We start from the raw sequence: 13903 nt of genomic DNA on the forward strand, positions 1-13903 counted from the left end.
GGGCAAGTGTCTTCTACTATAGCTTCGGGCCGACCAAGGCCTTGTGAGTGGATTTGGTAGATGGAAACTGAAAGAAGCCCATCGTATATATGTATATATATATGTATGTGTGTGTGTGTATATGTTTGCATGTCTGTGTTTGTCCCCCCAACATCGCTTGACAACCGATGCTGGTGTGTTTACGTCCCCGTAACTTAGTACTAGGCTTCCAAAGAATAAGTCCTGAGGTCAATTTGCTCGACTAAAGGTGGTGCTCCAGCATGGCCACAGTCAAATGACTGAAACAAATAAAAGAGTAATATTTAAGCAAGTCTAAAGTCATTCAGTTTATACAATTGAAAAAAAATCATGTTAACACAGACGTAGAAAGTATGAATATGTACCAAATTTTTATATAATGCTTTTATTTTTTTAAATTACCTCTAAATTTCTGCTTTTCAACATCAGACATTCAGTAGTAAAGATCGTTTTCCAGCATAACATGGCAATCCTGGTTTAGGACAAATGTTGCTGTAATTTAGCCCCAGGAAACATCGTCTCCAGCTGGCTATATGACACGGTCTGTGTCCTTATATTTTAGAACAAGGGAATCTAGCACCCCCACTCAGCTCAAAACAATATCTGTGTATCGCGATTCCTGGGTTATTTCCCTTCATCAGCACAGAATACTCGGCTAGAGGTGGCGCTGCCAAATTCCCGTTCGAAATATATAGTTTTCAAACTGACGAATGGTCACTGATTTATAAATTGTGAGATTTGAAAATGGTAATTTTCTAATCAGACATTCAGATTCTAATAATTTTTTTCTCTTTTAATCAGAATTTTAGATTTAAATGTAACATTTTCAATTATCAGAGAATAGAAAAAGAGGTCTCATTTTAAGCCTCACCATTCAACATGTTATTTCCTGGGCCATAAGTAATGTTGGCATTATCTGTAGATACTACCTGTTCACAGATTTCAATTATCCACATAAGAAGTACAGAGGAAGTATTTTGTTCAGAGAACTTAACTGATCATAAACATAGGAAGCCATACTGAAAGTAATTATGTAAAGAAAACAAAAGCACCTATTTATAGAATTTTTATTATTTGGACAAGTGAAGGTTTGTGGGATAGTGGTTAGCATATTCATCCCACAACCATAGAGTCGTGAGTTCAATTCCCGGCAACGCTTTGTGTATTTGAGCAGGACACTTTATTCACGTTGCTCCCAGTTCACTCAGCTGGCAAAAATGAGTCGTATCTTGTCACGTTCTGTGTCGTACTGAATCTGCCTGAAAATTGCGTTCAGGTTATTCATGTCTGTGGAGTGCTCAACCACTTGCACATTAATTTCATGAGCAGGCTGTTCTGTTGATGGCATCAACTGTAGAACGCTCCTCGCCGTAACCGTGGGAGGGCCATTTATTATTTGAGTGATAAAATGCTGAATTCTGCTAATTCTTTGAGTGAAATTTAAGCATGATCACAGCACTAAAATCTTGCTTTTCTGTCCAATTGCCAATGATATCCCCCCCTCTCTCTCTCTCTCTCTCTCTCTTAACTTATTTGATTACTTGTAACAGTTGTGCAATCAGTACTGATTTCTTGAGTGAATATAAACATTTCTCATTTCATCATCTCTTAATAGAATGATGAGCATACTGTTTATATATATGTGTGTGTGTATATTTATGTATACACACACATATATGTATACATATATACACACATATATAAGTGCATATATATATAGACATACACACACACACACGAATATATATATATATATATATATATATATATATATTAGGGTTCGGCAAGCATTGCTTCACCACACACCGAAAATTAGAAATAGCAGTCAAAACTACTATTTCTCTACCAACAGTATTGCTGTTTTGGGAGTTGTATTTTGGTAGAGAAATAGTAGTTTTGACTGCTATTTCTAATTTTCGGTGTGTGGTAAAGCAATGCTTGCTGATCCCTAAATTTTAATTATGTTTATATAAGTTTACCGATAATGGCTTTTTAACACACCGAACTACTTGGTAAAATTACTAATTATTAATTTTTACCCTATATCTTTCGTCGTCGTCGTCGTCGTCGTTTAACGTCCGCTTTCCATGCTAGCATGGGTTGGACGATTTGACTGAGGACTGGTGAAACCAGATGGCTACACCAGGCTCCAGTCTGATTTGGCAGTGTTTCTACAGCTGGATGCCCTTGAATATATATATATGTTAAACGATGATGACAACGATATATGTAAAATGGCAAGGGTATGGCTGTGTGGTAATGAAGTCTGCTTCCCGGCCACACGGTTCCTGGTTCAGTCCCGCTGCATGAAACCTTGGGCAAGTGTCTCCTTCTACTATAGCCTCGGACTGTAGCCTCAATCCTTGTAAATGGATCTGGTAGATGGAAACTGAAAGAAACTTTTCATGTGTATACATCTCCATAACTTAGCTATTCAACAAAAGCGAGTCTCATCTGCTATGATCTATGTATGTACTTTTTTGCAGTATTTCGTGTTGTAACATGACATCCATATTAAGTTGGATAGATAGATATGTAAGTATGTATATGTAATCAAACCTCAAAGACACTGGTGTTAGTCTACGTTGATAAGACTTGTATTTAGTAAAATTGATTAAAAGAATGCAGTGCAATCGTCTTTTGACATGGAAAATCCCACATTTCAGATTTTGGAGAGTCCTTTAGGGAAACTCTGTTGTTTCTTTTAAATTTCAGTCTTGTCCCTTTTCCCATGAGGAAGCACTCTGAAATGTTTGGGTTTTTTCTACTCCTCTCCGCAAGTTCACTGTGTTGTTTTCATCGATTTTAGGATATTTATAGATGTGAGTGTGTGTGTGTACACAATGTATATGATATATGTGAATATAGCTGTGTGGTTAGAAAGCTTGCTTCTCAGCCACAGAGTTTTGGGTTCAATCGCACTGTTTGGCACCTTGGGCAAGTGTCTTCTGTTATAGCCTTAGGCTGACCGAAGCCTTGTGATTGAATATGGTTGGCAGAAGTTTCCACCGTGTGTGTGAAAGCGTGCCCCCTAACAGAGAGGAGCGAAAGCATACATACAGAAACCAGCTCTTTCTCTATTGGCAAGAAATCTTGAAATAAAACTAGAAAATGACACACACAAACGAAGGGCTTTAGTACTACTTCCACCTGCCAATTTTACTGAAGGTGTTCATTGGCCAACTTGAAGCTAAAGTAGACAATCTATGGCCAAGGCTCCATGTGGTGAGATAGAACCTGAAACCCTGTGGTTATGAGCCAAACTTTGCTATCACATCACTATACTTGTTTCTATAATACATACATATATATATATATATATATATATATATATATCTCAATCCATAACATCACTAGTGTACATTGAGCAAGTTAAGGAGTTATTTCAGGGAAGGTGAGTTTGTTCTGTTGTTGTTGGAGTAAGATACTATTGGCAACCAACAAAGATATTCTTGTAACCTCTTTTCTCAACTGTGTGCTTTCAACACACATATATATGTATGCATACATATATGCATGCATGTATATATATATGTATGTGTATGTGTGTATATATATATATATATATATTCACACATGCATACACATCTACCTATCAGGTAAGTTCAATATATTTTCTGTTGTGCAAATTCTCTTTAAATCTTTCCCTCTATAGTCTGATTGTCTGCATATATATACATATATATATACACATACTGCAGATGAATTCTTTTATTATCAGCACATTGCTTCAGAGGGATGAGCTGTTTGTTTCAATGCCTACTGCCTATGCTGATTTATTTAACTATTTACTTGAACCACATGCCTTCATATATATATATATATATATATATATATATATACATACACACACACACACACACACACACACACAGGGTGTCCACAAAGTCTGGGTACATGGGGATTAACACATACTTTAAGAAATTATTATTTCTTATATTTAATTGTTTATGCAATGATTTTATTTACTTCATGTACCCACACCTTGTGGACACCCTGTGTATATATATATATGTGTGTATATATATATATATATATGATCTTGTGTTCTCTCTCTCACTAACCCAAATATTTCTATTTTACTTTTGTAATGTTTGAAGTTCTTTCTTACCAAATTCTTGTTCTTGGTGTTTTTCATCTTTTTCTTTTTATTTCTTTACTCACCATCTTGTCATTTACGCTGTTCCATACTAACTTTTTTTATCATATTCTTCTTCCATACTTTTCAGGCTCGGAATTTGGTGGTTCTACAATACTCAATCTGCAGTTATCTAACTTCTTCCTTTCTTTCCTTTTTTTCATTTTAACCATTCTTTCTTTCTGTCTTTCTCTCAGCTTTCAGCTCAGAATATTTCAATTAAACTTTACTAAAATCATAAAATTTAGTGATGGTAAACTTCCAAACGAACCATTACAAAAATCAGTCGCATTCATTGTATTATTATTATTATTATTATTATTATTATTATTATTATTATTATTATTATTATTATTGCTATTATTATTATTATTATTACTAGCTGCCCCCGTGCCATCAAAATTGATGGCTAATTGTAGTATTTTATATATAAATATGAACAGTAAATCAAATCGAGACACCTGTCAATGTTACTGAAAGAAAGCTGGTTCACACATACAAACATTCACATACTTCCCTGGCACAGTCACACACAAATACTCACACAAAGTTGAAATGCTGTTTGATTCTTCTTTTCAGCATTGAATGTTCACCATCCCACTTCCACACAGTCGAAACGCTCCCACCACCAGCTTACTGTCACCCCTTCCTTCCTTATTCATCTATCACCCCACCTCCTTCTCTCATTCATATGTTGTAATGGAGAAAAATTACTAGAGTATTATTATAGTAGATTATTGAGCCGGCAGAATCGTTGGCATGCCAAATGAAATGCTTAGCTGTATTTCACTCATCGCGACATTCTGAGCTCAAATTCCGTTATGGTTGACTTTGCCTTTCATTGTTTCAGGGCCAATAAATTAGGGGTCGATGTAATCAACTAGTCCCCTCCTCCACCACCAAATTTCAGGCCTTGTGCCTATATTAGAAGGGATTATTATTATTATTATTAATGCAGTGAGCTGGCAGAATTGTTAGCACGCTGGGCAAAATGCTTAGCTCCATTTCATCTGGGTTCAAATGTTCCGGGTTCAAATTCTGTTGGGATCAACTTTGCCTTTTGTCTTTTCGGGGTCTATAAACTAAGTATCAGTTGAGTACTGGGGTCAATGTAATTGACTTACCTCTGCTGTTCAAACTTGCCGGCCTTGTGCCAAAATTTGAAACCATTATTATTATTATTATTATTATTATTATTATTATTAAGGCAGTGAGCTGGCAGAATCCTTAGCATGCTGAGGCAAAATGTTTAGTTGCATTTCGTCCGTCTTCACGTTCTGAGTTCAAATTCTGCCGAGGTCGACTGTGCCTGTCATCCTTTTGGGGGTTGATAAATAAAGTACTGGCATTGATGTGATTGCCTTACCCCCTCCCCACAAATTTCAGGCCTTGTGCCTATAGCAGAAAAGATTAATGTTACCATCCTCATTTTCATGGTTTTGGTCTGAAATCAAATATATTTTTAGGTCTGCAGCTTTTCTCAATCTCTCTCAATGCTGAAGAATCTACAGATTCATAAATATTTGTCTGTGGAATTTAAAAACGAAAACAGTAAACAGAATAAACATTAACTCTTAGTCTTGAAATGCATTTTTATTCCATCTGCTTTTTTCCAAAAAATGTTTGGTCATTATATATATATATATTTCTAAATTTCTTTCCAATACTATGCATGGAATATCAGATAAAACATTTTGAATAGGTCTGTATCTAGACAGATACCTGCGAAATATTATTATTATGTATGTTTTTATAAACTGATTTTTTTCTTCTACACAACTGCAGATTTTTAAGAGCTTTTTATTAGTATGTCTCTGTGTATTTTATAATTAATCATAATAATAATGATAATTATCTTCTCCTCCATATGGCTTCTGCTGCAGGACACAATAACATACTACCTGCTTATTTAGTCCTACAATAAATTGTACTGCTAACTTTCTCTCTCAGCTCAAATCTGATTCTTTTCTGCTCATTCTAATTATGCCTCGTGAGATGGGGTTTCGCTCTGAGTCTCGTGTTTCTGCTTCTCAAGATCGCAGGTTTGGTTCTGGTTGCTATTTCTAACTATTCAATTGGTTACATCAATACTAGGAGCACTGCCTTGTCACTCTGAAGGTGGGGAAACAAGAAGAGTGTAAATTTACAGTAAGCTGAATTAAAACGTACCTAGAAATAGCAATGACAATAAAGATGAAACTGTTTAGGTGATAGAGCATGTTGATTTAATGAAACAGGTGATATTTGCCACAGAAATGATACCAAGGAAGGAGGACTGAAAGGTAAACAGTTGCTTGTCTGACTCCACCGTGCAGGAATTACCAATAGGAAGGAGATGTGATAAAACACAAAAAACCATTTCCTCTTGGAGGCTAACATGGAGAAGAATATACAGTAAAACAATCAATCAACAAATAGAAGTGCTCGAAGCGGCATTGGGTAAAATAGAGATGTGTTGTACACAAGCATGGGAAGACCTTCACTGTTGAAATTGTTGCAGGAGAGGAATTCTCCTTGTTGACAATTGGTGTAGAAAACATACCATTGAGCTGTGAATGGTGACAGGCATAGAAAGAAATCTGTTTTAATATGAAGACAAAAGCTGCTTTAGTAGGAAAATAACTGTTTTCGTTAGAAGGGAACTATTATGATGAGATGACAAATTTTTTATAAGAAGAAAACGGTTTTTGTAGGTGAAAACTCTTTTTAATACGATAAAAATACTAGGGAAGATATAGGGACGAAACAAGTTGATACGGATGACAGGAGAGGTGGAATCTCTTTTCAAAGTATTTTACGTTTCCTCTTTCTGTTTTCTGCTAACATTTATTGTTTCAGTGACTAACATCTAATGTGTTGATTGTCAAAGATTGGCAGCTTTTATATTATTTCTTCCTTCATGTATATATACACACACACACACACACATACCGTAATTGATGGTATATAAAACGCCCCCAACCCCACAAAAAAAACAAAACGCATTCCAGGTCCTATATGCAAAGTTGGACCTATATTAAATGCTTTAATACGCTAAAAGTCTTTTTTTTTTCCTGAATATGCATTACTGAAATTCAGGTGCATCTAATATACCTGTATGTCTTTTATGCCATCAAAGTTTGTGTGTATGTATATACACACACACACACACCTCTCTGTATTTAAGAGCTTTGTATTAATTAAATCTATTGCGTGGTTTTTCATGTTGTTTAATGTTTACCTGAAGCTATTTATTTTCTCGGATTTCTCATTAATGCTGAAATTTTATTTATTCAAGTCTACTAAATGCTGCCTTCCTTCCTTCTGTTCTTTCTTTCTGCTCTGTGTTTATCACAATCATTATTTAGTCGTAAACGTGCAACCTGTTTTATTACACGATCTGGTTTGATACTACCACCTTGACCTTAGATGCTCATGGCTAATAACACTGGTACACCATGCTGTTTAACACTATCAGCTAGTCCTTGGGTCCTTCTGGGTGTCAGTTTGCCCTTGGGTCCTTGTCGGTGTCAGCTCGCCCTTGGGTCAACTCACTATTAGCCGGTCCTTGGATTCTTGTGGGATACTAACATTCAGGTCGGATCCTGTTTCTTCCCCTTCACCTTTTTGCAGTGGTCATTGACCTGTAGATGATCAGACTAGGTGTTTGCCACATTAGTGTCACTATTATCGAAGAAAGGTATGCAGATGTCAATGGCCTCAACCTACACACCACTACTCCCCTACTGATTAACAAATTAGATTATTATTCATTATTGATCACTAAAGAAGTTTTAACATTACAACTTTTTTTTTTTTGTTTCACCCCAGCAAAACATTAGTAGTTGGTCTTTAATGCATCATGTCTCTGAATTACTAATTATTATACATTATTAATTTCTCATTAGTGGACACTTTAAAAGAATCAATTAATCTCTCTATCTGATAGTTCCCCTTCTAAAGAAAGGGTTTCATTCAAAACATTACAGTTCTTGTCTTCACATGGGATATGTATTCAGCCAAATTTCTAAACCATTATGTTATCTGCTTCGCTTACTCTAATCTCCACATAATACAGTAATTAACATTTTCATTAAATAAAACTAATAAAGACACATCTAGTATGTTATTGAATGTCCCATATAAACCCAGTTTAGTTATTCCTGCTCATGTTAAATATTACTTATATTTATTTCAGATATATATTTTTTTATGTTACAACTCTAAATTACATCACAGTTGTGTACAAATACTCAACATGGCTGTGTGGTAAGAAGCTTGCTTTCCAACCACATGGTTCTGGGTTCACTCCCACTGTATGGTACCTTGGGCAGGTGTCTTCTACTCAGACTAACCAAAGTTTTATGAATGGATTTTGTAGCTGGAAACTGAAAGAAGCCCAGTGTGTGTGTGTGTATATATATCATCGTTGTTTAACATCTGTTTTCCATGCTGGCATCGGTTGGATGGTTTGATCTGGCAGTGTTTCTACAGCTGGATGCCCTTCCTAACGCCAACCACTCAGAGAGTGTAGTGGGTGCCTTTTACATGCCACCAGCACGGGAGCCAGTCAGATGGACCTGACATCGAACATGTTCAGATGGTGCATTTTACGTGCCACCAGCATGGCAGCCATATATATATATGGGTGTGTGTCTGTCCCTTTATTCTCTTTGTGTTTGACCCACCACTGCTTGACAACTGGTGTTGGTGTGTATACATTCCCATAACTTAGCAGTCTGGCAAAAGAGATTGATGTAGTAAGTACCAGGTTTAAAATAAAAATAAGCCCTGGAGTTCATCCCCTCTTCAAGGCTGTACTACAGAATGGTCGCAGTCTAATGAGTGAAAAAAGAGAAAACAAAAATGAGTTTCTTTGTAAATTGAGAGGGCCCTTTAGTCTAAAAAGCATAAGGTTGAGAGCCAAGGGTTACCTTTAATCCTGTATCTCTGAGAACTTGTCAGTGTCTGTAGCACTGGTACCACTCTGTAGAGCGTCTGGTAGTTGGCATGAGGAAGGGCACCCGGCCGCAGAAACTGTGTCAAAACTGAGACACCAAATTGAAACATGATCCTTCAACCCATTGGATGCTGCCTTACCACCCAACTTGCGAAGCAGGCATAAAATGGTGATGGTGATGGTGACGTTGTTTAAATTTATAACATTTGATTTTCCCCCCAAATTCTTTGTTATTGACGATGAATATATCTAGTTATTTACTGCAGTAAAATTATGTAAGATCTTTTGTAAATAAACACTATCTCCTACTTTTTATTTTTTTCTATTTAAAAATTAAAAAACAAAACAAAACAGGACATCAAACCTACAGATATTCTTATACAAGAAATATATAGAGCAAGCATGGCTGTGAGACTATAAAACTTTTAACATAGGTAAGACTGAGGTTAAGACAGGTGAGATTATAAGACTGAGGTTAAGACAAGTGAGACTGGAATTAAGATGTTCCCTTTACACTTATGAACATTTCAATTTGATCCCACTGCACATCACCTTAGGCAAGTGTATTCTACTGTAGCCTTAAGCTGACCAAAGCCTTGTGAGTGTTTTTTTGGTTAGTGGAAACTGTTAGGAAGCCACTTGAGGACAACTTACTCCATTTCCCAGTTTAATACACACACCCTCCCCATCTCAGCTCTAGTTTTGGGGGTGTTTTTACGAGCTGTGCCCGCACTCCCTTTCCCCATTCAAGCCAGCTGTCCAGTCTTAGTTTAAGTATCTCCTTTCTTCCTTCCAACCTCACCGACACCCCCTGTAAAAATCATTGGCCCTACCCCCGTGTAAACCATTCCTATTATAACTGTTCTGTTGTATAAAGCGCTAGCTGGGTTCCACGAGTCAATATAACCTGATAGTAACACACACCATGTATTTGCTAAGTGTTTTAGGTGCTTGTGTAGTCAGATATACAGACATAGACACCCTCCTTCAGCCTTCCCACTGTTGGCCCCATACAACATCCAGACTGGCAGCTGGAATATGAGAGAGGGCTTGCACACGTTTACAGCTGAGTAGACTAGACTAAGCTGAAATGAAGTGCCTTGCTCAAGGGCATAACACATTGCCCAGTCCAAGACTTGAATCCATGACATTAACGATCAAGAGCCAAACAACCCTAACCACTAGGCCAACATATTACAATAGTAATTTCAATATTTTCTCCCACCCCCCTGCTGATATTGTTATGTCATTGATCATTGTTAATATTGATTGAGTTATTATTTATTTTTTCCTTTTAACTGTCATTTGAATATTTATCTGTTTCTTTTCTATTTTAGTAGAGAACAAGGAAGTTCCGTTAACTGCTGCTTCGACTGGAATCAGTTCCGGAGGAGTTGCTGGTTTGATAATTGCGTTGATCTTAATTATCCTTATAATACTCGACTTGATTTGTTACTTCAAGTTTGAGAAAGGTGTTACAATGTTTTTGGTTAGCACCTGCAAGAAAGGGTCTTCTGCCAAGGACAAGTCCACAGATGTGGAGGCTGGTGCGAGGTATGTATCCAATGATCTTGACTCCTACTATTATTTTTTGTTTTGTTTTTCCTGCTTCTGCAGCACTGACGTAGGTCTGCTTACACGATAGGACTTAATAATGGTGTTGGCATCAGATGTGATTAGAATGTCACAGGAAAGGGTCACAGTATAGATTTTTCAAGTCAAGCCAACCAACAGGGGACATAGGTAGACCAGGAGTAGACCAAAAATGAAATGGTTGGATAATATCCATTGTTTAGATTGGTCACGCTTTGGAATCCAGCTGGAAATCATCATGGCTACTGCTTCTGATAGGACCCTACAGAAGAGGTATCTGAGTACTGTAACCCCCACAAGCCTCGCAGGAATAGTGAACAGAGAAAATGGATGGATGGATGGATGGATGGCTGGTATTAGGTTAGGGTGTTCTGTTATTCAGCAGTTCCCTTTGCGGCTGAAAGAAAACATGAAAGGGCATTGAATACAATGAGTTTGTAATGTGAAGTAATGAGTTGTGAGGAGGGGGGGGTCTGTGTGTCATTGTAGAAGGATGAATGGTAATAGAAATGATAAGATGGCTGATAAGAGAAAGATGAATGATACAATTGGTTAAAGACTAAGAGCTTGTTGTACCACAGCAGGTATGGTGGTGGTGGGGAGAATGGGAGCTGAAAATGAAGCAGATATTAATTGATAAATCAGTAAAAAAAATGAAAGCTGTGTGTATACATGCATGTACATGTGTGTGTGTGTATGCACGCACTAATGTTAGCTCTTTAAAAAGATATCGGTTAATGTTTAATATAATGTAACATGCGTCTCCAACAGCTGTCTTTTGCTAATACAAACATGGATTTCTAAACAGATGCAATTATTTAGAATTCTTTTGCCATAGTGTTGTTGTTGTAGTAGTAGTAGTTGTTGTACATGAACTAGAGAAGCTCTTTGTGATAAATTACTTGGAGTTAACAAGAAAACTATTAAAGAAACATTTCATATTTTAGGAAAATTTCTTTTTGTTTTGTTATGGTTGGGGTGTTTTTTTTTTGTTTCATAATTTTGCATTTTTTAATAAAAATTTAATGACAAAAATTGAACGGAACGAACTAAAATACTTCATTCTCAGTCATTGTATTCATCTAAAACTGGTTATGTTACCAATGTTTTTAATGCCGATGGCAAAGACAATAACATATCAGCCCAGATATCTATTTTATTTAGTTTGCTCTCTGTATGTTGTGAGTTCAAATCATAGCAAGTCAGTTTCGCCTTATCAACTGCATTTTCTTAGAAAATAAGACCCAGGAAAATCTTAAAATTAGTTCCTTTGAGATCATTCTCTAACATATTTTTTCACCCTCCTTGCACTACAGAACTTTCTCTTCATAATCTGTCAACTGAAGATTGCAATAATTTCACCAACTACCAATAGTTCCAATTCCTCCAGCCATACCAAACAGCATTGATGCTACCAGAGAATGTTCTGGTTATTTTGGCTCCCACTGTACTACTTTACTTTCTTTCTTCTTCTGTGTGCGTGTTGTACCACATATTGCGTTGCTAAATCTCCGGTTCTTGTCTTGTGTTTATATTTTTAACTTTGAATGTTCACTTTGTTCTTCCAGAGAAATTGTTTATTATGTTATTCTTTATTGTAAGCATTTGGAAATTGTTATAATTTCATTAAAATATTTTGTATGTGTATATGTGTGTGTGTGTGTGTGTGTGTGTGTATACATACATACACACACATATATTTATGTATATATCTAAAGTATGTTTGTAGATGTGTTTTTTATATATATATATGGTGAGAGAGTGAGAATACTTTTCCACTTAGATTTATTTTAACTAATAATGTGTTTGTAAATTGTTAACTGTGTTTTGAATTTTAAGACATTGCTTCTCTAATCCTCGTATAGCCTTTATGTCAGTGTGAAAAAGAATAATAATAATAATAATAATAATAATAATAAGCATCTAACCTTTGACTCTGCATCTTTGCAGGTTTGCGTGTTGTTGTTGATTATATTTACAGCTCCGACTTGTAATCATTGACTGGTTGTAAACCAATACTTTTGGATCTTCTTTAACTGTTCCTTGTGTATTAATCCTGTCATGCCGTATTCCCACTATAGCGGGAATGGGTTAAGCATCGTCTCTGCTGGATTCTGGTTAAAATGGCAATGAACAGCACACGTAGAAATAAAAGATGTTGCTGATCAACTTAGCATAAATACAGACTCCCCTCTTGATGAAATGAACTTAATACTTTGCTTACCAAACCCATTTTGCACCAAATAATAATAATCTTTAGTTATTATAGTCATTTTTAGACAAAAGCCATATAAAACAATAGGTTCATTGACAGGGTCTCCGCTCCATATTTACATTGCATTGATTTTCATTGGCAAAGAGATGCTTGTTTTTCTACAGTTGATTACAGCTCAATCACCGAAATACTTCATCTACAATAGGAAAATTCACCAGAGTTCCTTTCATGTGGTGCCTCCCTACAGTTTTGTTGTTGTTTGTTCTTTTTTTTTTTTTTTTTCAAAATTAACTATTTATGAAAATTTAGAAAATTGATAGTTTTTTTTTTTTCCTAGCATAACAAAATAACAACAATAATTTAAACTTTTATCATATAATTTTATGTAAATTTCAATAAAATATCAAAGGAGAACACAGGAAGTTATCATTTTCAGATGGTAAATCTGTGCATTGGGGGGAGTTCTTTGGCAGATAATTCTCAATAAATACATTTTCTTTTTATTTCATTTACTGCTGTATATAATACAGAACATATCTCTGTAGCACTCAGGAGTATAAACTGGAACTTTTGATATAGTGGCAGTCATTTCTAAAGCATACTGGTTGCTTTTTATTAGAATTATTTATTAGAGTCTATTAGAGTTGCAAAGGTTAAACAGAATTCCATTTGATGAACTGATAAGAGTACTGTCAAGTATGTAGTGTTAATAGATGCTCCACTGTTTGTGCAGCAAAACACATCAGCGTGTCATCTAGCTTGTAACTTCATCGTTGACATGCTTAACGAAATAACTTGTCAGTTAGAATCAAAATTAAGTTGTCTTCTAGCTAGTGGCAGTCGTTTACTTTTAAAATATGCACGTCCTTCAGTTTTCAGTTGCTAGAATTTCCTGTCCATATTTTTAATTAAATACTACTCTGTTCATGTGTTTCAATTATTTTGTAAATAACCAAAAGTTTGGAAGAATTTTGTGAAAAGAAGAAAAAAAGAAAATTAC

The 13903-nt window shown here is 35.8% G+C and overlaps 1 protein-coding gene across 6 annotated transcripts in view; it reads left to right on the plus strand.

The window, feature by feature from the left end:
• Positions 1-13903, plus strand: part of LOC106878297 (neural cell adhesion molecule 2) — a 119735-nt gene that overhangs the window by 96838 nt on the left and 8994 nt on the right. For all 6 annotated transcript variants that reach the window (XM_052975233.1, XM_052975232.1, XM_052975234.1 and 3 more), the window contains one exon: positions 10433-10649. In XM_052975233.1, the coding sequence (XP_052831193.1) occupies positions 10433-10649 (217 nt within the window). The remainder of the gene's footprint in view (positions 1-10432; positions 10650-13903) is intronic.

The sequence above is a fragment of the Octopus bimaculoides genome, chromosome 20, assembly GCF_001194135.2.
Source record: "Octopus bimaculoides isolate UCB-OBI-ISO-001 chromosome 20, ASM119413v2, whole genome shotgun sequence".
NCBI classification, from domain to species: domain Eukaryota; kingdom Metazoa; phylum Mollusca; class Cephalopoda; order Octopoda; family Octopodidae; genus Octopus; species Octopus bimaculoides.